The sequence below is a fragment of the Ipomoea nil genome, unplaced genomic scaffold, assembly GCF_001879475.1.
Source record: "Ipomoea nil cultivar Tokyo-kokei standard unplaced genomic scaffold, Asagao_1.1 scaffold1936, whole genome shotgun sequence".
Classification (NCBI taxonomy): domain Eukaryota; kingdom Viridiplantae; phylum Streptophyta; class Magnoliopsida; order Solanales; family Convolvulaceae; genus Ipomoea; species Ipomoea nil.
Window position 1 is genome coordinate 428,840 of NW_017618364.1, and position 26,736 is coordinate 455,575.

The 26,736-nt window shown below is 44.6% G+C and overlaps 3 protein-coding genes and 1 long non-coding RNA gene across 5 annotated transcripts; 2 read left to right on the forward strand and 2 right to left on the reverse strand.

The window, feature by feature from the left end:
* On the reverse strand, positions 1 to 26,711 carry LOC109146753 (putative F-box protein At1g47765). The gene is made up of 2 exons (XM_019294397.1): positions 25,380 to 26,711; positions 1 to 265 (listed from the first exon to the last, which is right to left on the reverse strand). The coding sequence occupies exon 1, from the start codon at positions 26,681 to 26,683 to the stop codon at positions 25,433 to 25,435; it is 1,251 nt and encodes a 416-aa protein (XP_019149942.1). The 5' UTR covers positions 26,684 to 26,711; the 3' UTR covers positions 1 to 265; positions 25,380 to 25,432.
* On the reverse strand, positions 260 to 1,528 carry LOC109146655 (F-box protein At1g30790-like). Its single transcript, XM_019294308.1, has one exon. It carries the CDS (start codon positions 1,526 to 1,528, stop codon positions 260 to 262), a length of 1,269 nt encoding a protein of 422 aa, XP_019149853.1.
* On the forward strand, positions 17,797 to 19,221 carry LOC109146758 (zinc finger BED domain-containing protein RICESLEEPER 3-like). 2 transcript variants are annotated; one of them, XM_019294403.1, is made up of 2 exons: positions 17,797 to 17,883; positions 18,440 to 19,221. In XM_019294403.1, exons 1-2 carry the CDS (start codon positions 17,848 to 17,850, stop codon positions 19,004 to 19,006), a joined length of 603 nt encoding a protein of 200 aa, XP_019149948.1. In that variant the 5' UTR covers positions 17,797 to 17,847; the 3' UTR covers positions 19,007 to 19,221. The 2 variants fall into 2 exon arrangements, with proteins under 2 accessions (XP_019149948.1, XP_019149947.1); XM_019294402.1 differs by having other exon boundaries at positions 17,797 to 17,880; positions 18,437 to 19,221.
* LOC109146759 lies at positions 23,517 to 25,062 on the forward strand. Its single transcript, XR_002048503.1, has 2 exons — positions 23,517 to 23,582; positions 24,912 to 25,062. It is a non-coding gene; the product is annotated as an uncharacterized LOC109146759 (long non-coding RNA).
* Positions 26,712 to 26,736: the final 25 nt, after the last annotated feature.

Below are 26,736 nucleotides of genomic sequence, written 5' to 3' on the forward strand. Positions count from 1 at the left end.
TATACAAACTATTAACTCTCATTTCGGGCGATTACTTACAAGTTACAACCCAATACTGATGGGGTTTTATTCAGGAGGCAGAGGTAAAAAAAACATACATAAGCTTAATAAGATTATTCATCTGTTAGCCATGATACACAGTATGAATTGCAGACTAGAGTATCATCATGTATGAATCACAAGGTAATATTCTTGTCTATGAAAAAAAACAGAACCGGAGAGACTTACAAGCTTCAGGAGAGGCTACTGTAATGTCGATTCAAGATCCACTCTGCCTTTCAATCCAAAGAAACCTAAAAGAGAAGAGGCTTTCTGTGTAAACCATAGCATCCCCGAGGTTCACATCGTATGAAGACAATGATGGAGGGAGCGGGATTTCCACCTCCCGAAAACTTCTGGTAATCCTATCATACAATGGAACAATTGCAGAATCTGCAGAGCGCCTCTGGGTTGCCAGCACGATCTCGCCTGAATAGGGGATCGAACCAGTTAAATACGCTCCCATATAGTAAACAGGCAGATTTATGATGTCTCCAACCCAATTCCCACTCTCATACTCTTTCAATATCCAAAGATCTATCCTGCAGGAGGCAAATGGGAGAACATCTCCAACTCCTCCAAGGCATACCACTGCTAAGCAGCCATCAATCTCGCGCAGATAAAAATGCCTTCCACTCCCCCTGGAAGCCTGTAACTCGACTGGGAGCTCCATGGTTGAAAAACTCTCTGTTTCCAGGTTGAAACTCGCAATCTTTTTGACCTTCCATAAGACCCAATGCATCACACCGGCAATACAAACGCAGTCCTGGTAGCCTATGCTGCAAAACTCATTCTTAATATTAAATGGCATTAGGGAATTAACCTTTTTCCATTCACCGATACCACTCATCCGTATGGTGAGAATATGGCATTCATAACCATCCGAGTTGTTAATGCTGAGCACCTTAAATTCCTCCCTGTTTCGACTAAACCCTAAAGCGTATAAACAGAGATTGATATCCCGAGTGAGAGTATTCAGAGGAATTTCCAGAATTTGTCGAGTGCTAGGGTTAATGAGATACCGGAAATTTTCGCGACGGATGAACCTTTCTTGGTCGGGATGCCAGGTGACTCCTTTTATGCGGCCGGGTGAAGCCTGCTGGAACAGGCAGTTCGAGAAGCAGAAGAGGCAGGCGGGTTCGCCGCCGCCGGAATGGGTGTCGCCGGACAAGATAGTGAGCGTTAATTTTTTAACACTGTAAGCGGTGATGAGGAAGTGGTGGTGGAGGACATTGCGGAGGGAGCGGGAGAAGTGAGGCCCCACCAAAGACGTCTCGCCGATAAGGCTACGCCAGAGCTTGGAGACTGACCGGAAACGGAGGAGAGACTTCACCGGCAGCCTGGAGAAAATTTCAAGAAGGATTTCCAACGGCAGATCATCGCCCACCGCCGCCGGCACGGCCGCGATTTTAGTGGAGGTTGGACCGGAGCTCGTCCTAGCGAGCTTCGCCGCTAATTGCTGAGGGATCGACGGCGAATCCGAAGTCATGGCGGCGCGAGTTGATTGTTGAGTGGAATTTTTTGTGTTAACAGGTAATCCTTTTAATAGGCATATACTGAGGTTGTACTTGACAGTTGAAACTTATAACTGGAAAAAATCAGCAAAAAGTTTTAAGGGAAAATAACATTTTTTCCTCCGAGTTATATACTTACAGCATTTTTTTACCTGAATTATTTTAAGTGTTTGTTTCTTTTTCTGAATTGTTAAATGAACATATTTACCCTTAAAATAAATATTTCATTTATTTTTCTTCTCCAACAAATTATGACCATAATTTTGTTCAAACCAAACAGACATTATAGCAACCAAATCGAAATATTCTAATTACAATTTAAAATCGAAACCCGATATTTAAAGTTTATTAAAATCGCGAACCGGGACGGCTGGTTCATGTTTGGAACTGGAAAAAAATACATTTATTGTTGAATTTAGACTATTCTAAAATTAAAAAAAAAAAAAACATTAAAATAAAGAAAGTTCAAAATCGCGAACCGGATCCGGAACCGCCGGTTCACAGTTCAGGATCCAGTTTTTTTAATTCATAATTTGAATCCTAACCGGAAACTTTTAATTCGATTGCTATAGTGTTCGGTTCAATTCGAATCGAACCGTGGTCATCCCTACGTATACGCAATTATTTGTTGGAGAAGAAAAATAAATAAAATGTTTATTTTAAAGATAGAAGTGTCAATTTAATATATCAGGGGAAAAATCGTCACTTTTAAAATAATTGAGGGGGCTAATGTGCTTACCTGAATAATTCAGAAGGAAAAAGTGCTATAAGTATATAATTCAGGGGGAAAAAGTGTCATTTTTCCAAGTTTTAATTGAAACTTGGCTAAGGAGTAAGGGCATCCTCAATAGTGGAGATTTTAGTGTGATTTGTTGAGGAGGTTTTGTAGATGTGATTAGAAAAGAGAATATAGTAAAACAAAAAAGAGAAAAAAAAAAGAAAAAAAAACAAAGGTTGATTTCTATTTTTTTTTTTTTAAAGAGTTAAAGATTGTCATAAACGCGCCCAATGCACGCGCCAACTGGGCGGCATTTTGACCTTCACGCGAGCCATGCGGCATTGGGTTTAAAGTCAGTGGGTCTCACTTTTTCTGAAAAACCTTCAAATTTTGAGAAGCACTTAACCAAGTCAAATTGGACTTACTTGAACTATTTTACTGGTTTAGGGGGACTTGAATGGAGCTTTTTTCACTTAGGGCAACTCCAACCCGATTCACACAAAAACACCAAATTTCACCACCAAATGTCACATCATAAGAAATATTCTTAGCATATTCTCACACCAAATTTTATTCATCTCCAACCCATTTACACCAAAACACCAAATTTTTATACTAAAATAATTTGATTTCTCAATTATTAGTTTGAATATAATTAGTTTAATATAATTTAGTTCGAACTAAATTAGTTTAATATAAAATATAACTTATGATGTAAATAATAATTTTTATTAATATTAATTTTTTTATAACATTAATTATTTTAAAAAATCAAATTTAACAATATTATTAAAAATTTAATTTATTCCAATAATAACATAGCATATAGCATCTAGTACATTTAATTATCGGAATTACTATATCGTTCCCACAAATGCTTAATCAATGCATTACATAGTGCATAATGAGATTCTTTATCTTTAATTTGTCTATGCCAAGCAAGAAATTCTTGAAATATAATATTTTCATCTCTAGCAATATCAACTTCAGGAGCCGGTGCTTCCTCCCAACCTTGTATATCTGCTTGCTCATCACATTCATCCTCAATGATCATATTGTGCATTATAATGCACTATGACATTGTATCATGCAATACACATTTATCCCAAAAATGTGTCGGTCCCTTGACTATTGCAAATCGTGATTGGAGAACTCCAAATGCACGTTCTACGTCTTTTCTACACGATTCTTTCATCATCCCAAATAACTTCTTTTTTGGCCCTCGAGGTTCATGAATTGTTTGTACCAATATGGATCATTTTGGATATATACCATCGGCTAAATAATATCATGTGTTGTACCCCTGTCCTTGAATAACATAATGATAAGGAAGTGCTACACCGTTTGCAAGATTTGCAAACAAATGAGATGCCTCCAAGACATTAATGTCATTATTAGACCCGACATGCCAAAATGTGCATGCCAAATTCACAAATCATAATCAGCTACAACTTCAAGAATAATAGTTGGTTCTCTACTCCGCCTAGCATATTGTCCAGCCCAGCCAGTTGGACAATTTTTCCAAGTCCAGTGCATGTAATCTAAACTCCAAGCTTCCATGGAAAACCACGTTTTTCCCCAATTTGAAGCAACCGTGCAACATCATTAGCATTAGGTGCTCTTTGATGTCGCTCCCCAAATACCTCTACAATTGCTCGAATCTCTTCAAACTTTCAATTGCAGTTGATTCTCCAATCTGGATATATTCATCTGCTGCATCTGCTGGTATTCCGTACGCCAAAATTTGAAACGCCGTTGTAACTTTTTGTAAAGTAGATAAGCCCAGTCTACCAATTCTATCCTTCCATTGCACAAAATAGTTGTCATGGCCTTTAGCAGCATTGGCAATTCGTAGGAACAAATTTCGACTCATTCGAAATCGTCTACGAAACATTGCTTCAGAATATTTTGGATACTCTGAAAAATAATCATTCCATAATCTTCGATCTGCTTCTTCACGATCACGATGAATCACTCTATGACCAAAAGTCGAACCTCCATATCTTGGGGTTGATTATCCATATTTTCCATGTAGGAAGCAATGACAAGGTTGTGGCTAGTATATGCATTGGTTAATAATAGTGTTTGTGCTAGTATTGCACTTGCGAGATTGTGCTCAGAATCCGATGATGATGATGAGGATGATGAAGATGATGATGATGATGAAGAAAATGGCATAGGACGTTTTTCAGTGTTGGAATTCGTATTTGAATTCGTATGTTTAGAGATAGATGATAAGGGGATGAATGCTCAATTTGTTGGTGATGCAGAACGTTTTTATAGGGATGATCTGAATTGTTTAGAGCTGTTAGATTAGATCGTGAAGATCACATCCGTTCATTGGTATGCTTGTCTTTTTCCACACATATTCTAATAAAAGATATCACATGCATCTTTGAATTAGCTTTTATCTGAATTGTTTAGAACCGTTAGATTAGATCACGAAGATCACATCCGTTCATTGGTATGCTTGTCCTTTTCCACACATATTCCAATAAAAGATATCACATGCATCTTTGAATTAGCTTTTATCTGAATTGTTTAGAACCGTTAGATTAGATCGCGAAGATCACATCCGTTCATTAGTATGCTTGACCTTTTCCACACATATTCCAATAAAAGATATCACGTGTATCATTGAATCAGCTTTTATCTTAATTGTTTAGACGCAAATATCACATCCGTTCATTGGTATGCTTGTATCTCTATAAATACTACAATTCGATTTTAGAAGTAACACCATATATCTTTTGAATATCAAAATCTCTTTACATTTCTTTCTAGTTTAACAGTCATTGAAATATGTCAAAACCCTCACGTTCAATCCGAACTTCTTCATACTCAAATGAAGAAGATAAACTCCTTTGTACTATATTTGTGGATATTGCCCAAGATCCTAAAAAGGACAATGATCGCTCTGGAACAGATTTATGGAACACATTGCACAAGAATATAATCAAATGCTACCGGCACACATTTGTACTGATCGAACTTCAAGATCGCTGTATAGTCGTTGGGCAAATATATCAACATCGGTCAGCAAACTAAGAGGATGCATTCAACAGATAGAGAACATGAACCCAAGTGGTGCATCTGAACAAGATATTGTGAGTTTGTAAATTTGTGTTATTTAGTTTTATCTTATTTTTTGTTTTAATTGCGTTGTTTAATTTGAATTATATTTTATTTATAACAGCTTGATAGAGCAAAGGAGTTAGTAAAGCAAGAGCTCAAATTCAAAAGCGGATTTAAGTTTGATCATGTATGGCCTATTGTCAAAGACATGCAGAAATTTTGCAGAACTGGGAGCTTGCTAAATGTTGGAGGTCGAAAAAGAACTCCGGAAGGATCACAATCACAATCTTTCGGAACCGATAAGTCAATAGGATCTTCCTCATTTCCTGTTGATTTCAATGATGATTTTGAAACTAATGAACATTGTAATGAAATGAACAATGTAGGTGAACGTCCTATGGGAAGGAAGAAGGAAAAGATGAAGCAAAAACTCTCGGATGAGCGCAATCAATTTATTACCACAATGGAACAACAAACTGCACAATTAAAAAGAATGTTCGAACACAATCATGAGCTACTCCAAAAACAATATGAGCTTGATTTGTTTAAAGCTCAAAATAATGTAGCGAACAAAATAACATTGGGAAAAGAAAAAATGGCATTGGCAAAACGAAAAGAAGATAACAAAATCTTAAAAAATGAATTTAAATTTGATAGAAGATCCAGCTGTGCGTGAGTCGATTAGACGCCAACAACTACAAATTGTTGCAGAGAGAGTGGGAGTGGACTAGGAAATTATTAATTTTATTATATATTTTTTTCAAAATTGTGTTGTATTTTCTAATATTAATATTATGTCGTATATATTTTAATTTTTATTATGTTCTATTCATGTTTGATGTATGTCGTATGTATTTTAACTTTTATTATGTTCTAGTTATGTTTGATGTATTTGAAATTTTAATTAATATATATTCAATATTAGTCTTGTTTCGATTGCCTCAATGAGATCTTTAAAATGGTATAATTTTTATTTAATAATACAAATTTTAAATATAAGTATTTAACAAAATAAAAAATTACATATAAAACAAATAAATGATACATTTGGAATTATAAAAAGAAACAATGGCAAAAGGGTAATTTTTCTCTTCCTTTTTCATTTGCCGCGGATGAACAGTGCAACGCCATATTTGGCGCGGCACTGTTCATTAACGCCAAAAAGAATGGCGTTATGCCGCTGATGGTTTTTGGGTTTTCAGGCCCAAGGAGGTCCAACACAACCTTTAGCTGGAGGATACACCTTTCAATAAAATGTGTCTCAAAAGAAAGAAAGTGCTTGTTTAGAATCTCTTCTATTCCCTCTCCGGGTTCTCTTTCGTGTCTCCCTTTTACAAGAGTGGAGGAGCCTTTATATAGCGGCTCCTCCCCCACTGACTTGAAGGCCCTTAATAGCGGACTTCAAGACTAATTAAAGTATCGAGCCGTTGGTCGCCTTTACTGAGTCGGCCAACGGCTCTCTCAAGCTCGTAACAGCCGGACCAAGTCCAGCCTTTTAATGCCCTAACGGTTCCCTGTTTAAGAGTCTCTTTGATGATCTCTACGGCTCCTTGAGCCGAGTCTTTCTCCGGGCTTGGGGCTTGGCCGACTCCTCGCCCTCGGCCCAAGCTCCTGCTGGGCTCTTCTTAGCAATCCTGAGCTAGGTCCCCGTACTTGGACCTGGGCCGATTCCTGGACTCGGCCCAAGCACCCTCCGGGCTTCTCCTGATGCTAGCCCACCTTTCCTGTCTTGGGCTCTCTTCTTTGGGCCAATCCTTCTTGGGCCGGGGTCCTCACCCCATCAACTAGTCCCTCACTTTTCCATCCCCGGTCCACTAACCTGGGTTTGGAAAAGTAGTAACTGTCTGTCTCCTTCAATCACCGTATCCGTGCCTTGAATGGCCCTTGTAACGTCCGGATTCTCTACCCTTCTTCCGGATTCTGTGGGACCGTTTGGATCCTCCCAGCTTGACTTGGCACCTATAAATGGCCTCCCCTTTTCTTTATCTCATGCATAAGTCCAACATGGGTCGTTCACCTCTGAAGGGGAAACGAATTGACTTTGGGTCTCCCTGGCGTCCGCTACCCTCAATGCGGACTCGTCCTGAAAGAGAGCATAAAAGGAAGACTCCTCGCCCGGCTTCTCAAAGGTCTCCTGCCGGCGCCACTCCCTCGGCTCCTCAGCCGCCGACTCCTTCTCGACGCGAGGTCGCCCCGTCATCACACCATCCGCCTACTCCCACAACTGCCAGAGTGACTTCTCAGGACGGGTCCTTCGTTGAAGTGGCCGTTCCAGAGCAGCTAACTTTCCGCATGACCTTCTCCATCCCGCTGGATGACTTGGACGGGCTGGTTACGGGCCTAATGAATGATGAGGATTACGTCCGCTACCTGGAGACGTATCCAGATGATGAGGAGCCGATTGTGCCACCACTTATGCCAGCCTTCTGGGACTCGTTCTGTCTATCTCCACCTGGACCATCGGGGGGATCCTTCGGGAGCGGCTCTTCCTCGCCTGGCGAGTGATCATCTAGGCCGGAGTCGGCCTCATATTTCAGAAGGGTCTTCTTTAGGAGCATTTTCATTTTCCTTATTGTAATAAGCTCCTTACTGCTTGTACCCTTCTTCTTAATAAAAATGCTATTTTTTGCCCTATCTTATATTTCGTGTTTTGTCGCGTACCCATCCGGACGACTGGTCAAGGAGTCGGTCACATCATCAGGCCCTTCTCAGTCTGACATCTGCAAGATTCCCCGTATCTCGGGTGAATCTAATCTTCTCTGCGTGACGTGCGAATCTCGCTCTTCCCGGGCGGATTTGATGGAACTAATCTCTGACAGAGATTCGCGCCATCCGTCTAATCCGGCTCAGTTATGTCAGTTACGATTCCTTCTATGATTACCGCCTAGATATTCACTTCCACTGGGCTATATAAAGACCCTTCACGGTTGATGCCAATCGCAACACCCTTCATTTGCGAAAGCACGGCGCTATGAGTTACAGAGATGGTGATCGCCGCTGGTCCATCCGCAACCAGGAGCATGCTCGACTGGAAAAGCTGAAGCAAAAGAAGCTGGCTAATGGAGGACGTTTGGTGGGCGACTCGGCTTCAGACCCCATTGTGGTGCCCCAGACATGCTGGACCTGATGTGTAGGGAGCCTATCGATATGGAGATGGAGCCGGTGGTGGAGGATCCAGAACCAGAGGTAGAAGAGAAGTGGGAGGCTCCTCCCCTTTTTGGTGTCGCCATGTCGCCGAGTGCTCTGGAGAGGCCTCTGCAAATGATCGATGACGGGAAGCCAGCCGTGTATCTGGACGAGATGCCGGAGCCTGAGCCGAGTCCTCTGCCTTTCCGCCCCCAGTACTTCCTGGAAGGCCCTCCGACTGCTCGCCAGTCGGCAGAGAGGGAAGCCAAGCCTTGATCCGCCTTTCCATGTAATTTGCATCTGGCCGAGTTCTAGGCCTTGTACTTTCCCGTACTTATTTAAATAAACTGCGCGTTTTCTGGCTTGTCTTTTACTCTTATTTTCTACACTTTTTGGACCGACCTCCGGTCTATGTGGCCGATTCCTGGTCCTTTTACGGCGAGACTTTCTTGGCACGGGAGTCGCCAAATCTGATTGCCGACCTCATGACCGAAGTCTCTTTCACGAACTAGACCTGTATCATCTGATGGGCCGGGTTCTACCGGGTCGTTCTAGAAGTTTCCAGCTCGTACCAGTGGGCCCAGAGGCCATGGCCTACAATGGGCTTCCGGCTTAGCAGGCCGGGTCACAGACGCTCGGCCTTAGCCTAGGGCAGACGCGCCGCTTGCAGGCTAGCCCTAGGCCTGAACCGTCGCCCCGCCTTTTGAGGCATTAAATGCGGCGTCTCTTCACATCTTGTCACCTCCGCTTCTTCCAACGAGAAGGTGGCACGTGGCCGTCCTTTGGAATTCCTCCCCCTTTAAATAGCCACTTCGTCTCTCGTTCCATCCCCTTCTCCAGTCTTTCCTTTCAACCTCAACTCGAGCTTCTCCGGCCACCCTGCATTTCCTCCGATCTCTCATCTAACTTAGGTAATGTCTTCTTCTTCGCACTCTTCTTCTTCCCGTCGTTACTCGGTCGACAACCCAGCGGCGACTTCCCCATATTCTTCTTCTCCTTCTTCGTCTTCTTCTTCTCCTCCCCGTCGTATGGAACTTCCAGCGGACGTTCCATCGACGTCTTCTCTTCCTCCGACCCCCTCTTCTTCGGGGGCGGTTACTCCGATGAGCCCCGCTCCTCTAACGACGGTGGCGGCTCTGCCGGGCGGCACCGGACGGCCGCGGGGCAAGTTCGATTCAATCGTCCGTCCTTCCGGGCCACTGTCCGTCGTTACTGCGGCGGACCTAGAAATGGCCCAATATCTTCTTGGGCCTTCAGCCGTAGTCCTCGCCCTGGAAGGTCGGCAAATTTACGACCCACCCGAGGGTTATGTCGGCATTCATTTGCACTCGGTTGCCTTTGGCTTCCGAGTTCCTCCGTGTCCTTTCCTCTCCTTTTTTTTTTTATCGTCATTACAACTTAGTTCCGGGCCAATTAGTGCCCAATTTTCACCGACTCCTCACCTGTTTCGTCAACCTCTGCCACTGGTGGTTGTGCGAGCCGGATCTAGACCTGTTCCGGTATCTTTTTACCGTGAACAAGGTCGGCTCACACTCGCCGGGCTTTGTTCAAGTTGCCGCTCGTCCGGGGCGACAGCTTTTCGAGGGGTTGTCCAACTCCATTAAGGACTGGAAGCTCCTCTATTTCTTTGTCCGACCTGTTTTCTCTTCCTTCACCTTTCCGACCCTGTGGCCGACCGCTCTATTCAAGCCTTGCTCTCGGCGTGCCGTCCCTACCAACGATGCGGTCCAGGGCGGCGAGTTCTTGAAGGGCTTTGGGCCGTACTCCGTCAAGTACTGGTCCCGAGTCCGGGCCATGGCTAAGCGTGGCTTGCTGCCGGAGGGTGCGGCCACCGTAGGTAGTTTTCATTGCCTCTCGTTTCCCGCTTCTTTTTACTCTGTCTCATTCCGACTCGGAATACTTATGACTTTCCTTTCTTTCGCAGGTCCGTACGACTCTGACTCCTCCAGTTCCGACGAGGCTGCTGTACCGACACCAGAGATGACGGACAGAGCTGAAAAGATGAGGCGTCGGTTGACCCAGCGCGCTTCCGGCACTGCTGCTGCCTCTTCCTCTCAACCGTCGCCGGCTCCAAGGTCGACTCCTCCACTACCACATAACGTGGTCGACCTGACGCCGTCGCCCGTCGTGTCGCCGACTCGACAACCGCCTCCTCCTCAATCTGAAAGTCCGAGCTCCAAACGGCCGACCGAGCAGACGGACATGCCGGCTCCGAAGAAGATCCGGTTGAGCCACGAGGTGGACGAGGATGCCCAGATCTGGCAATGCAACTCTTCCGTCCGCAAGTGGGCCGCGAACGTCCTTCTCCCCAAGGACGTGGCGGTGACTGGCGGCCTGGGGGACGAGGTCATCATTGAGGCCTCGCTACGCCAATCATACCGCGTAAGTGTTTCCGACTCGCCCCTTTTTCCATTCTCTTTTTTTTCTTTCACTATCTGACTTCTTGTCGCCTTGCAGAACCTCACCTTCCAAATGAAGATGAGTAGGCGACTGAGGGAGTACAAGACCGGGCTGAAGTCTATGGCTGTCCGGGTGCACCAAACGGAGGAGGCCTTCTTGGAGGAGCAAGCTAAGCACGCCAAGGCGGTGGAGGTGCATAACTCCGAGATGCTAAGGGTCACTCGTCAGTGGGAGGAGGAGCGAGACAAGGTGGCGACCATCGCCGCGACCTCGGTGGAAGACTACAAGAAGTCGGCGTCTTTCGAGGCGGACGTGAAGGCGGCGATAGAGGCCCGGCAGAAGGAGATCGCCAAGGCGTGGCTGGCGACGCCGGAAGGTGACGACTTCCTTCTGGATTTGGGCGAGCGCGACTATCGCCTCGGCTTCCGCGAGGCGCAGATAGAAATCCACTCCGCCCTGCTGGTCCGCGACTCCTCTTTTACCCCCGAGAGCTGGGGCCTTAAGCCGGTGATAGACGCTCTCCCGGCGGCTGAAGGTCCGGCGGCGGCTGCTGATCCGGTGGCTCTCCCTGCGGCGGCTCCTCCCAATCTTACTGAGTCCTCCCCTCAGGCAGAGGACCCTTCTTCTGTTCCTCCACCTGGACAAACGGCGGGGGCACAAGTTGAAGGGGTCGATGTCGACACCCCCTCCCCAGTAGTTTAGGGCTATTCTTTTAGGATAGTCCCTTTTGTAAAGGCTGGCCTCCTTCTCGAGCCTTTTTTAATTTTAATGAAATTCCCATTTTCTCTTTCTTTCCATGTTATCTTGGACTCGACGCTCTTTTAACCTTTTTATGGTTCTGTAAATCGAAGAAATATTTCTAAGGCATCGGGCCCTGCTAACTCTGAGGGACGACTTAGGGTCGATGCCTTGTTAACTCTTCAGGTGCTCGCCGAATCCCGCAGTCGAGGCGACTCCTTTTAGCCTTTCACGGAAACGACTAAGGGTCTGGGCCCTTGTTTCCTAACTTTCTCTCGCCGAGTCCCTCAGTCGAGGCGACCCCTTAGGCTTTTTCTTTCTCAGAAACGTTTAGGGTCAGTGCCCCATAGTTTCTTTATATACTCGCTGAGTCCCTCAGTCGAGGCGACTCCTCTTGGCTTTTTCACGGAAATGACTAAGGGTCTGGGCCCTTGTTTCCTAACTTTCTCTCGCCGAGTCCCTCAGTCGAGGCGACCCCTTAGGCTTTTTCTTTCTCAGAAACGTTTAGGGTCAGTGCCCCATAGTTTCTTTATATACTCGCTGAGTCCCTCAGTCGAGGCGACTCCTCTTGGCTTTTTCACGGAAATGACTAAGGGTCTGGGCCCTTGTTTCCTAACTTTCTCTCGCCGAGTCCCTCAGTCGAGGCGACCCCTTAGGCTTTTTCTTTCTCAGAAACGTTTAGGGTCAGTGCCCCATAGTTTCTTTATATACTCGCCAAGTCCCTCAGCCGAGGCGACTCCTCTTGGCTTTTTCACGGAAACGACTAAGGGTCTGGGCCCTTGTTTCCTAACTTTCTCTCGCCGAGTCCCTCAGTCGTGGCGACCCCTTAGGCTTTTTCTTTCTCAGAAACGTTTAGGGTCAGTGCCCCATAGTTTCTTTATATACTCGCCGAGTCCCTCAGTCGAGGCGACTCCTCTTGGCTTTTTCACGGAAACGACTAAGGGTCTGGGCCCTTGTTTCCTAACTTTCTCTCGCCGAGTCCGGGCGGTAGTTAACAGTAATTCGTATTCTTTTATTCAAGTCGTTCAAGACCCTCGGGCCTATACATGGCCTAACCTTTTCTACTGATAGAACTTCTTCAAGTGGATGACGTTCCAGATCCGGTCTACGGGCCTGCCTTCCAGAGTTTCGAGCTTGTAGGTGCCGGCCTGGACCACCGCGGCAATGTGATAGGGTCCTTCCCACTTTACCGCGAACTTGCCACCTTCCGTGGGCTGGCTTGCTTGCCGGTCTCATAATACGAGATCGCCGACTTAGAAAGTTCGTGGGCGAATCCTTCGATCGCGATATCTCTTTACCGCTTGTTGATACTCGACCATCCGAGCACTCGCGGCTTCCCTCCTTTCTTCTAGGAAACTTTTCTCAATTCGAAGACTTTCCTCATTCTCCGTGTCGGAATAAGTGTGGACCCGGTGAGTGGGTTCGACCACTTCAATCGGGACCTTGGCTTCGAAGCCGTACGCGAGGGAGAATGGACTCTCTCCGGTCGCTCGTCGCTGCGTGGTGCGGTAAGCCCATAGGACTCGGTCGAGCTCATCCGCCCAATTTCCTCTTATGTCTTCCAATTTCTTTCGGATTCCATCCACTATGGTCCGATTCACATTTTCGACCTGCCCGTTGGCCTGCGGATACGCCACGGATACCTTGGTATGGCGGATATCGTGTCGGCGGCAGAAGTCAGCAAACGCCTGGCAGTCGAACTGTCGCCCATTGTCGCTGACAATATGCTCGGGCAAGCCGAAGCGGCAAATCACCATCTTCCATAGGAAGCGTCGGCATTAGTACTCGGTGATAGTGGCCAACGGTTCAGCCTCGACCCACTTGGTGAAGTAGTCGATAGCCACGACACAAAATTTCAGGCCCCCGGGGGCTACCGGTAATGGCCCCAATAAGTCGATTCCCCACTTGGCAAATGGGATAGCCGTGGTGACCGGCGTGTAGAAGGTAGCCGGCCGAGTGTCCTTTCTGGCGAACGCCTGACAAGTGCCACATTTGGATATCCACTCGATGCAATCTCGCATCATAGTCGGCCAATAATACCCCTGGACGACTAACTTGCGAGCGAGCGTGTGGGCGCCCTGGTGCGCGTCGCAGATGCCTCTATGAGCCTCGTCCATTATTTTTTCGGCCTCGGGCCTGAGCAAGCATCTCAACAAAGGACCTCCGAATGACCGTTTGTACAGTTGTCCATCAATAATTTCGAAAGAGGGGGCTTTTCGTCGGACCCTGGCGGCGACCCCCGGATCTTCTGGTAATTCGCCTGCTTCTTTGAATCGCCGAATGTCCTCTATCCAGAACATCTCGGGGTTTTTCTCCCTGTCCCATTCCTTGCCAGTCACCTGCTGGACTTCTAGTGTCGTTTCCTCGATACCCGGTCAATCCAACTCCTCCTTCTGGCAGATCTTCACAAGGTGGTCCGGTACTCCCTCCAAGGCAATCTTAGACAATATGTCGGCTTCTACGTTGTCTGCCCTGGCGATATATTCTATTTCGTAGGCTCCAAACTCTTTTAACATCTCGACCGCCCGCTCTTTATATAAAGTCATCCGCGGGTTCTTAGCCTCACACGCGCCGGATATCTGCCCAACTACCAACCTGGAGTCAGTCTTGATTCTCAATCGCTCGATTCCTAGGGTCTTGGCGAGTCGGAGACCATTTAGCACAGCTTCGTATTCGGCTTCGTTGTTGGATGTCGGGAACAAGTAGCTTAAGGCGTAGTACAGTCGGAATCCCTCCGGGGTGATGAGCATAATTCCACCCCCGCAATGTCGTCGACTCGATGCTCCGCCCGCGTGCATTTTCCACCACTCGCCTAAATTGGTCTCAGTGGCGTGTTCCTTCTCTTCTTCGCTCGCCGTGCACTCGACCAAGAAGTCGGCCAAGGCTTGACCTTTTATGGAAGGCCGAGGCTGGTACTCAATCCCATACTGGGTTAATTCCACGACCCATTTCACCAGTCGGCCGGACGACGAGGGGTTTCGCAGGACGCTCCCAAGCGGTTGGTCAGTCAACACTCGGACGGTGTGGGCTTGGAAGTAAGGTGCTAGCTTCCGCACGGTGATCACCAACGCGTATACAATCTTTTCCAGGGCGGTGTACCGTGACTCGGCGGCCTTCAGGGAGCGGCTTACGTAATAAACCGGGTGCTAAACGCGCTCCTCTTCTCGGACTAGCACCGAACTCACCGCCTTAGAGGAGGCGGCTAAGTACAAAAATAAGGGCTCGCCGGCCTGGGGAGTAGACAATACCGGAGGTGTTGAAAGATATTGTTTCAGCTCTTCGAACGACTGCTGACACTCGGCGGTCCAAGCAAATCCTTCCCTCTTCTTCATGGTCTCGAAGAAAGGCACAGTCTTATCCGCCGCTTTGCTCAGGAAGCGGCTAAGGGCGGCCAGTCGGCCAGTCAACCGTTGCAGGTCTTTTACGGTGCTGGGAGGCTGCATGTCGATGATGGCCTACACCTTCTCAGGGTTAGGCTCAATACCTCGCTTTGTGACCATATAGCCCAAGAACTTTCCACCCTGCACGGCGAAAGCACACTTCTTGGGATTCAACCGGAGATTGTATCTTATCATCACTTTAAAACAGTCGGCCAGATCTTCCGCATGCTTGCTCTCTTCTCGGATCTTGACGAGCATGTCATCGACGTACGCGGCCATTTGATTTTCCCAGCAAGTGCTGGAACAGTCGAGCCACCATTCGCGTGTAAGTGGCTCCAGCATTCTTAAGCCCGAAGAGCATGACTCGATAGCAATAGACCCCGTCCGGTGTTAGAAACACGGTCTTTTCTTCGTCCGCCGAGTGCATGAAGATCTGATGGTACCCCCTGAAGGCGTCCATGAAACTCAGCAAGGCTGACCCGGCGGTCTCATCAACCAACTGATCAATTCGCGGCAATGGGAACGGGTCCTTAGGGCAAGCCTTATTGAGGTCGGTATAATCGACGCACATCCGCCACGCCGGGGGTTTTGGTACAAGAACCACGTTTGCCAGCCACTCCGGGTACTTGACCTCTCGGACATGTCCGGCCGCTAGCAGCGTGCTTACCTCTTTTTTTACGAACTCTCTCCGATCGTTGGCCAAGTACCGCTTCTTTTGTATGACTGGTCGATTCTCGGGGTCTACAGCGAGTCGGTGCGATATAATGGATCGATCAACACCGGGCATGTCCTCTGGACCCCAGGCGAAAACCAGCCGGTGTTCCCGGAGCACTTTTATGATTTCTCCTCTTACCTCCTGAGGGAGACCGACTCCGATTCGGACCTGCCTGTCCGGTTGTTCAGGATCAATCTCGACTTCCTCCAGTTCAACAGCCGGCTCAGGGCGAGGTATCATTGTCTTCTTTGGGGGCCTCTCCGTGATCTCATGGACCTGCATCTCGCGCTTGCCCATCCCTCGGCAGGCTTGCAGGTAACAATCTCGGGCGACTTTCCGATCGCAGCGCACCGTACCTATCCCATTCGGCGTACGGAATTTCAGGCAGAGGTGCTCGATTGAAATCAGAGCTCCTAGATCCTCCAAATCCGGTCGGCAGAGTATAGCGTTATGCGAGCAGGCCAGATTCACCACGATGAATTTCATACTGGGTTTCTGTACATCGGGGTAACTGCCAAGCTCAACTGGTAGGGTGATGGATCCTTCCGCCTCCACCGAGTCCCCAGTGAAGCCGGCAAGTGGAGTTTTGACGGGATTTAGCTGTTTTCGGGTCAATCCCATTTTAATGAAGATCTCCAGGTATAGCACGTTGACGCTGCTCCCGGTATCGACTAGGATTCGGCGAACGACTACCCCCTTGATATCCATGGCTATAACCAACGCGTCTCGATGTGGCGTCTCTCCAGCCGGTAAATCTCTATCGGTGAAAGTGATGGGCTCTCGGCACACCTTCTTAGAGTTCTCCTCGCGCCCATACACTGTCCCAACATATAGCTGTCGAGCCCAGGCCTTTCGAGTGTTTGCTGCGTCTCCACCTTCCGGCCCGCTGACTATCATGTTGATAACCGGCTTTTGGCGCCACTGGGCCTCGTCCTCTTCAGATGCCGACTGCTTGCCCCGTCCGCTCTCGGTGGCGGCGGCGGGATCCTCGTCCCCTCGATTGGCCGACCTCCGCCTCCATTGATTAGGAGGCGGGGTTCCTTGCTGGATGATACCCTCCATGATTTTCTTCAGGTAAAAGCATTCTTCTGTGCTGTGGGTATAAGATTTATGGTAACGACAGTATTTAGAGATCTTACCCGTCTCCTCGCTTGTAGCACGGTCGTCAATTGGCGGAGGCGGCGGCGGGGCGACCGCTTGTATTTCATGCACCGGCCGCTCGGGAGTCGGCCGGTAAGGGTGTACGACGGGCCTGTCGTAAGGTCGCCTAACTTCGGGTCGTCGGGTCACGTCCGGGCGCCTTTCCTTGGTTTCGGCTCGCGTTCTCTTTCCGCCGGCGGATCCGCCGACTTCACGTTTCCGTTTGTGTTTCATAGCCTGCTCTGTGTTGGCCCTCTTGTTTGCCATATGAATGGCTTCCGCGTAGGTAGCCGGGCGGTTGTCCCGCAGGTCTCGGTATAGCTGACCGGACCGCAAGGACTCGATGAAGAAGGTGAGTGCCGTCTGGTCCTCGACCTCCTCTATAGACTGGATTTCTTTCTGCCAGCGGGCCAGATAGGTTTTCAAGGACTCGCCTTCATCCTGATGAATAGGGGTGAGCAAAAAAACCGGACCGACCGAAAAATCGATGACCGATAACCGAACCGACCGAAAATTTCGGTTTTCGGTCGGTTATCGGTTATGACCTTAAAAAAAATTCGGTCATTTCGGTTTTTCGGTCGGTTATCGGTTTTGGGCTAAAAAAATAAAACCGACCGAAAAACCGAGGGGACATGTCCATATATTTTTATGTAGCCCAATACCCTAATGTTTCCACTGAGCCCAAAGCCCCAAGGCCCAATCTGTCATATGCATAATCCCTAATAGACAAATCAGACTCACTCTCAATTCTCAGTTTCAGCGTTTCTCACATACGAATATACGAATACGATGAGCCGACCTGCGACCTGAGCCCTAATTCCATTTCCGCATTTTCCTCTCCAATCTCCATCGTTCATCCTGCTCGGCGCTCGCTGCTACGACCTCCGACTCCGACTCGCGACCTGCAACATTCGAGTCGCGACTTCAGCAGTTCAGACCATGCAGATTAAAAAGAAGTTTCGTCTTCAAAGTGGTCGAACTCCCCTCACTGAGCGAGGTGTGATGAGTCGGTCGAGTCCTCCTTCAAATCATAGTGTAAGTTCTCTAAGTTCTATCAATCTCCATAAGCCATAGCTATTGTGCATTTCTGTTCTGCGTGAGGCCCTCACTGATTTGGATGCATAGGTGTTAGGGATTTTGATTTTCCTCCTGAATGAGGTTTAATGATCTGGTTTTGCTCACCCCTATATAACTATTTGGATGCATTCTATTATATTATATGAAATGAACAGATTATGTACATTTTTATGGCCATTAGCCTAATTAATTAGTGTCATGTAGCTCATAGCTAATTGATTTTTTTTTACTAAGCAGTCTTAATGTAGTTATGTAGTCTTAATGTATTTGTGGCTATGTAGTCTTAATGTATTTGTTTAAATTACTAAGCAGTTAGCAGTGTAGTAGATTAGTTAGCAGTGGTTAGCAGTGTAGTAAAATACTAAAGCAGAATAGTATTTGTTTAATTTAATACATATCTAGTTTATGATAAGATGATTAGTTAGCAGTGTAGTAATTAATACTTACTGATTCAATTCAAGTGAAATACTAAAGCAGAATACTTAATGATTTTTTTTTTTTTTGTTTTTACTAGATATCAACATCATCAACGGATTCAGATTCAATTGAGAAAGGAAAAGGAACAAGGGCCAAAGCACGAGCAAATGATGAAAGTATAACTGGTGCTGGTGGAACAAGCCGAACAACTACAAGTACTGGGGTTGAAAAGAGTAAGCCGAAGGCTAAACGGCAAAGGTCGGAGGTATGGGATCACTTCCATAAGTTTATTACAGATAGTGGTGAAAACAAAGCTAGATGCAATTATTGCGAAAGAGAGCTATTTGCTGATACTAAATTGAATGGGACTAGTTCATTGAAATCTCATTTGAAAAGTTGTTCTAAATTTCCACGTACTAGTTCTGATCCTGCACAAACTGAGTTATTTTGTCAAGTAACTGAAGAAGGGAGTTCAATAAGTTTTGGGAAATATAGTGCAGAAGCTCTTAGGAGGGGTATAGCTGAAATGATTATTGAAGATGAATTGCCCTTTAAGTTTGTGGAAGCAAAGGGATTTAGAAAATGTATGTTTATTGCTTGTCCTAGATTTAAAATGCCTTCTCGTTGGACTATTGCTAGGGATTGCTATGATATTTATTTGGATTAGAAGAAAAATTTGAATAGTTTGTTGCATTCTCATTCTGTTAGAGTGTCACTCACCACTGATACTTGGACATCATTGCAAAGGGTGAATTACATGTGTCTTACATGTCATTTTATTGATCATGATTGGAAATTGCATAAAAGGATAATTAACTTTTGTCCAATTACAAGTCATAAGGGTGAGGATGTGGGTAAAGCAATTGAAAAGTGTTTGCGTGATTGGGGTATTGATAATGTTTACACCGTTACGGTTGATAATGCTAGTTCTAATGATGTTGCCGTAGGATACTTGAAAAGAAAGTTAAATAATTTGGGTACTAGTATCCTACAAGGAAAATATCTTCATATGAGATGCATTGCACATATCATTAACATTATTGTCACCGATGGGATGAAAGATATGAATGAATCAATTGCTAAAGTTAGAGGGGCTATAAGATATGTGAGGCAATCACCATCTAGGTTGCTCAAATTTAAAGGTTGTGTTGAATTGGAAAAGATTCAATCTAAAGCTTTGTTGAGATTAGATGTGAGCACTAGATGGAATTCCACTTACTTGATGTTAGATTCAGCTCAAAAGTTTGAGAGGGCATTTGAGAGATTTGAAGAAGTTGACCCTAATTATAAACATGATCTCTTGTTTGGTGATGGTGTTCCGAATCATGAAGATTGGGAAAGTGTTAGGAAATTAAGCATGTTCTTGCAACAATTTTATGATCTTACTGTGAAGATATCTGGTTCTTTGTATGTGACTGCAAATGTTTATCTTGATGAAGTTTGTGATGTTTATTCTACTTTACGTGAGTGGTTGAAAAGTACTGATTCTGAGTTTAGTTCAATGGCTAAAAGAATGGTTGAAAAGTATGACAAGTATTGGGGGAATGTGGAAAAAATGAATATGTTGCTGTATATTGCATGTGTACTTGATCCTAGATACAAGTATACTTTTGTTGATTTTTGCTTTAAAAAGATGTATCCTGCGGATCAATTGAAGGATCAAGCTTCTATCTTGTCTGTTAAAGTTAGAAGTGCAATGGTTGAATTGTTTGAAGAATACAGAAAAATGCACCAACCTCAATCTTCTCAACCTCAATCTTCTCAATCTGTAACCGATGATATCTCTCAAAGGAAGGGGAAAGAAAAGAGGAATAAGAGTGATTTTAAGAAGTATAAGGTTGAAATGGGTTGTGGAGAGCAAAAGTCTGAATTGGATAGGTACCTTAATGAAGAGCTTGATAATGATGAAGATGATGATGACTTTGATATTCTTGCTTGGTGGAAAAAGAATAGTCATCGATTTCCCATCTTATCTGCCATGGCTCGTGATATATTAGCTATGCCCATATCAACCGTTGCTTCTGAATCAGCTTTTAGTACAAGTGGGCGTGTTCTTGATGCTTATAGGAGTTCTTTAACTCCTAAAATAGTGCAAGCACTCATTTGTGCTCAAGATTGGATAAGACAAGGAGCACGTATGGATGATATAGAGAATGAAATTGCTGAAATGGATAAGTTTGACCTAGGTATGCTTTACTTTTTATTTGTATTTATTTTGTTGTTCATAATATATTATGTTTTATTACTTATCTATTCTATGTCAAAATATACTAACCTTATTGTAATGTGTTTTTAGATTTGTCAAAGCTTAGTTTGGATGGTGTGATTGACTCATAAGATGTCAAAATCAATTGAAGAAATGGGTAAAATATAATTTAGTTTTGCACATTATATATTTGTTAATTGGGCAATCATTTTATTCATGTTTTGAATTTTCTTTTGTTTTAGAAATGGCAGTGAGGCAGTGAGCAGTCTTAGCAGTTAGCACTGGGCGAAATGGCAGTGAGGCAGTGAGCAATCTTAGCAGTTAGCACTGGGCAGTTGGCACTTGGCAGTGAGATCTTTTGGAGAATTGGAGGAGTTGGAGCATATTTTAAATCATGTTGTTATTTGTTTGACTTTTAATTCTTATGGAATATTATCTTATGTTTTGTAATTTTAAAACCATGTTTTGAATTTGGAGTTTGGACTTTGGACTAATGGACTGTGAGAACTAAGCATGTTTTGAGTTTGGACTTTGGACTTATGGACATTTGATTTTGCAAATTTTATGTGATTGACAACTCTAACTAGTAATATTGCTTTAGTGTTAATATTCTTTGAGTTTAGACTAATATTTTTATGAATTTACAGGCCGTTAGTGTATTAACTTCGGTTAAAAATAACCGACCGAAACCGACCGAAAATTTCGGTTTTCGGTTGGTTCGGTTATGTTTAGTAGTTCGGTTATTTCGGTCGGTTATGGGAGCGGTAAATATTTTCGGTTATTTCGGTTATTAACCGAAAACCGACCGAAACCGACCGATGCTCACCCCTACTGATGAATGTCGCCCAGGTGTGTCAGATCTTTTTGTGGTTTGATATTAGCGGCATAGTGGCTCATGAAGCGGTCCGCTAGCTCTTCGAAGCTACGAATCGACCCTGGCGGTTGTGCCACTAGCCACCTCTGTGCCGGTCCTTTTAACGTGGGCAGAAAAGCACAGCACATGACCGGGTCCCGAACTCCCAAGACCTGCATCTTGGCTTGGTAGCTCAGCAAATGCTCTCAAGGATCGCCGGTCCCATCGAACGTGGCTTGCTCCGGGAACTTGAAATCACCCGGTATCTTAAAGGCCATGACCTCGTCCGAGAAGGGTAAGGCGGTTAATAACGTACGTCCTGGGGACTTGGCTTTTCCCTCCATCTGTTCTTTCAAATTTCGCACTTCTTGGACTAAGTTTGCCACTTCGACCCTCTCCCGGGTGTGGTTTCCTGTTGATTCCGTGCTCTCACCGACCTCAGACTCGGCCGGTTGGTCGTGGTTGCGGACGGGCTGCTCTACACGGCGAGTCTCAGTCCTGGTTCTTTTGATACGGTTCTTCTCGCGTGCAGTTTGCCGATCGCGAGCAGCTAACGGGGCACGACTGGGTTCCTTCCGACCCAGTTGTTCTCTTGCCGACTGTCGTCCGGCGCTCGGACCCAACCGAGAATGAATGGACTGTACCGGCTGGCTCTCGGCCCGGCGGTTCTGTTGCCGGTCATCGGGCCTATGAGACGGCTGCTGATTGCGAGTGATGGACCGTTCTCTTATTCCTCGGCTCACCTCGGTGCAGGCACGCCCAATCGCACGTAATTGCTCAGGCGTAAACTGCACCTGAGGCGGCTGTTGATTCATTGGTGGTGTTGGCGGTGGCGTTGTCTCGTTTTCCCGGCTCCGAGTGTTTCTCCGATTCAATTGATTTCTCAAGTCCGCCCCCAGTCTGTTATCGTGTCGGCTCGATTGTTCCTCACTTCCTGCCATGTCAGTAGCTTTTCTAATTCGACTGAGATTCTTCTTGTCGTTTCTTGAACTCGCCTCGCTCAGGAGGACACGCGACTCTTAGTTTCGATTCCCACGGACGGCGCCAGTGATGGTTTTTGGGTTTTCAGGCCCAAGGAGGTCCAACACAACCTTTAGCTAGATGATACACCTTTCAATAAAATGTGCGTCTCAAAAGAAAGAAAGTGCTTGTTTAGAATCTCTTCTATTCCCTCTCCGGGTTCTCTTTCGTGTCTCCCTTCTACAAGAGTGGAGGAGCCTTTATATAGCGGCTCCTCCCCCACTGACTTGAAGGCCCTTAATAGCCGACTTCAAGACTAATTAAAGTATCGAGCCGTTGGTCGCCTTTACTGAGTCGGCCAACGGCTCTCTCAAGCTCGTAATAGCCGGACCAAGTCCGACCTTTTAATGCCCTAACGGTTCCCTGTTTAAGAGTCTCTTTGATGATCTCCACGGCTCCTTGAGCCGAGTCTTTCTCCGGGCTTGGGGCCTGGCCGACTCCTCGCCCTCGGCCCAAGCTCCTGCTGGGCTCTTCTTAGCAATCCTGAGCTAGGTCCCCGTACTTGGACCTGGGCCGATTCCTGGACTCGGCCCAAGCACCCTCGGGGCTTCTCCTGATGCTAGCCCACCTTTCCTGTCTTGGGCTCTCTTCTTTGGGCCAATCCTTCTTGGGCCGGGGTCCTCACCCCATCAGCCGCGATGTAGACACACCTTAGAGAGAGAAAATTTGCTGCGATGGTGCTTTGGCGTTAGAATTTGGCGCACCTTGGAGATGCTCTTAAGGGACCCAATTGCACTATCCACTTAACTTAGGGGGCTAATTTGACACTTTTTCCTTCATCTATTAGGCATAGTGAAAAAAAAAAAAAAAAAAAAAAAAAAAAAAAAAAAAAAAAAAAACTAATAGATAAAACCTAGTAAGACAAAGGAGATGAATTTTGACGAGAATAGTGTTGAATCCTTTACCCGGTCAGACATGCTTACCTAACTTTCGTCAATGCTGCCAAGCGTTATAACGTATGGCGCAATTTCATTTGGTAAAAATTAACAAAATTATTTATAAAAGTTAAAGAAAATAACATTTTGCCCTCTTAATTTTTTTCTTTTAAAAATTTAGTCCTAGTAACTTAATTTAAACAAATTTAGCCCCATAATTGTTCACAAAACTACCAAGAAGGCCATATTTCTTTGGTCATTTACTTTTTTTTTTCTTTTACTGGAACTAGTATTTTCGCCCGTGCGGCACGGAATGGATTTGTTGTAATATATTAAGATTATTTAGATCGATATATAATTATTTAAATTAGAGCATCAAATATTATATAGTGCAATTAAAGATGTGGTTTGGATCATTTATGTGTTTTTTATGTTATCATTGCTTGAATTTGAGCAAATAATTGCTCAAATTAATAGCTGATGTGTAGATATATGCATGTGGTGCTGTAACTTTGAAGATTTTATTTATCATTGTTCAGTATTTTTTATAAATTAGGTAAATGTTTTCGTTCTCTAGCAACTCAGTCATAAGAATGAATTGATATCCTAATTCATTTGTATGGAAAATATATTTTTTGTCTAGATATATAACAATTTTGTAATTTAAAAAAAAAATAATATCACCGATTGTATTTACACATTATTGAAACCTCTTTGTAGACAGCATTAGTAGTAGCAACACAATCTTGTCCATCTTCGTCTAGAGCTAACACCTTCAGTCAATCAGGATGAGTGACTCGGGTGAAAATATATAATGGTAGAATATCAGTCAATTAGTGATCCTTTTATATTTTCAGTCAATTAGTAATTATCAGATACATTTTCAGCCAATTATTCTCTTTTTTTTTTCCAGTCAATTAGATTATAAGATGCAATGAAATTTTTACCTAATTTTCATTCCATTTTTAATTGATGATGTAGAATATTTTTTTTGAAATATTTCCGTTCCATTTTAATTTTCGTTCCATTTTTAGTTTACCTTTACTATTGTTTAAAATATGCCTTTATGATGGTGTAGAATATTATTATTGAAGTATCTCATTTCCATTTTTTTTTATTTACGTTTACTTGATGATGTAGAATATTATTATTGAAATATATTTCCGCTTCATTTTTAATTTTCGTTCCATTTTTAATTTCTGTTCCATTGTTTAAAATTGTGAAAGATTTATTATATAATTGTGATTTGATTTATTCTACTGTGTAATATTATTGTGAAAAATTAAAATGCAATGATCTGACCATTTTCTTTTCCATTTTAGTTAATTATGAATCATTTTTTATTTTCAGTCAATTATTAATATTCATTTCCTTTTTCCAATTAACCTAATTTTCGTTTCTTTTTCCATTTTTAATTTTCAGTCAATTATTAATATTCATTATTTCTTTTTCCAATTTACCTAATTTTTGTTCCATTTTTAATTGATGATGATGTAGAGTATTATTGTGAAATATTTCTGTCCCTTTTTTTAATTTACCTTTACTATTTACTATTGTTTTAGTGGGAAATTAAGTAAATAGGATTTTGTTTTTAATTATAGTATAGATATAGATATAGATTACTAAAATGCAGCAAGTGTACAAGATCTTGAAGCCAGGGCATCAAATTATCTGATCTTGATCATTTGTGCAGTTATGTACTATACCAATCTTTGCAATGTGAATTTAGTTGAAAAAATGCAATTTTTTGCAGTTTTTCTTTTACTATAGCCAACCCTTCAGCATATACTGCATGCTAAGTTCAATTAAACAGGAAAATGTTCAAGCCATCATCAAGATTCCATACACTCATGAGGATATACAACCTATTAAATCTCATTTCAGGCGATTTCTTACAAGTTACAACCCAATACTGATGGCGTTTTATTCAGGAGGAAGAGAGAAAAACATACATGAGCTTAAGAAGCTAGATTATTCTTCTGTTACAGATCATGATACACAGTATGGATTCAAGTATGAATCACAAGGTAATATTCAGGAGAGACTTACAAGCTTCAGGAGAGGCTACTTGATTGTCGATTCAAGTGAGTTTTGTGCTTGATTTGCCACAATCAAGAATTCAAGATCCACTCTGCCATTTCAATCCAAAGAAATGAACAGAAACCTAAAAGAGAAGAGGCTTTCGGTGTAAACCATAGCATCCCCGAGCTTCACATCGTATGAAGACAACGATGGAGGGAGCGGGATTTCCACCTCCCGAAAACTTTTGGTAATCCTATCATACAATGGAACAATTGCAGAATCTGCAGAGCGCCTCTGGGTTGCCAGCACGATCTCGCCTGAATAGGGGATGGAACCAGTTAAATACGCCCCCATATAGTAAACAGGCAGATTTATGATGTCTCCAATCCAATTCCCACTCTCATACTCTTTCAATATCCAAAGATCTATCCTGCAGGACCCAAATTCCGGAATATCTCCGTCGCATACCACTGCTAAGCAGCCATCAATCTCGAGCAGATAAAACGTCCTTACATTCGCCCCGAAAGCCTGTAACTCAACTGGGAGCTCCATGGTTGAAAAACTCTCTGTTTCCAGGTTGAAAGTTGCAATCTTCTTGACCTTCCATAAGATCCAATGCATCACACCGGCTACACAAACGCAGTCCTGGTAGCGTATGCTGCAAAACTCATTCTTAATATCAAATGGCATTAGGGAATTAACCTTTTTCCATTCACCAATACCACTCATTCGTATGGTGAGAATATGACATTCATAACCATCCGAGATGTTAATGCTGAGGACCTTAAATTCCTCCCTGTTTCGACTAAAACCTAAAGCGTATAAACAGAGATTGATATCCCAAGTGAGAGTATTCAGAGGAATTTCCAGAATTTGTCGAGTGCTAGGGTTAAAGAGATACCGGAATTCTTCGCGACGGATGAACCTGTCTCGGTGCGGATGCCAGGCGAATCCTTTTATGCGGCCGAATAGAGTCTGCTGGAACCGGCAATTCGAGAAGCAGAAGAGGCAGGCCGGTGGTCCGCCGCCGGAACGGGTGTCGCCGGACAAGATAGTGAGCTTTGATTTTTCAACGCTGTAAGCGGTGATGAGGAAGTGGTGGTGGAGGACATTGCGGAGGGAGCGGGAGAAGTGAGGCCCCACCAAACACGTCTCGCCGATCAGGCAACGCCAGAGCTTGGAGACTGACCGGAAACGGAGGAGAGACTTCACCGGCAGCCTGGAGAAAATGTCAAGAAGGATTTCCACCGGCAGATCATCCCCCAACGCCGCCGGCACGGCCGCGATTTTAGAGGAGGTTGGACCGGAGCTCGTCCTAGCGAGCTTCGCCGCTAATTGCTGCGGGATCGACGGCGAATCCGAAGTCATGGCGGCGCGTGCTGAGTGGAATTTTAATGTTAACATGTAATCCTTTTATAGGC

Coding starts and splice junctions, on each gene's coding strand:
- LOC109146655 (XM_019294308.1), bottom strand. CDS start 1,528: ATGACTTCGGATTCGCCGTCGATCCCTCAGCAATTAGCGGCGAAGCTC.
- LOC109146758 (XM_019294403.1), top strand. CDS start 17,848: ATGAGTCGGTCGAGTCCTCCTTCAAATCATAGTGTA. Junction 17,884..18,439: donor CTCCTTCAAATCATAGTGTA/AGTTCTCTAAGT, acceptor TTTTACTAGATA/TCAACATCATCAACGGATTC.
- LOC109146753 (XM_019294397.1), bottom strand. CDS start 26,683: ATGACTTCGGATTCGCCGTCGATCCCGCAGCAATTAGCGGCGAAGCTC.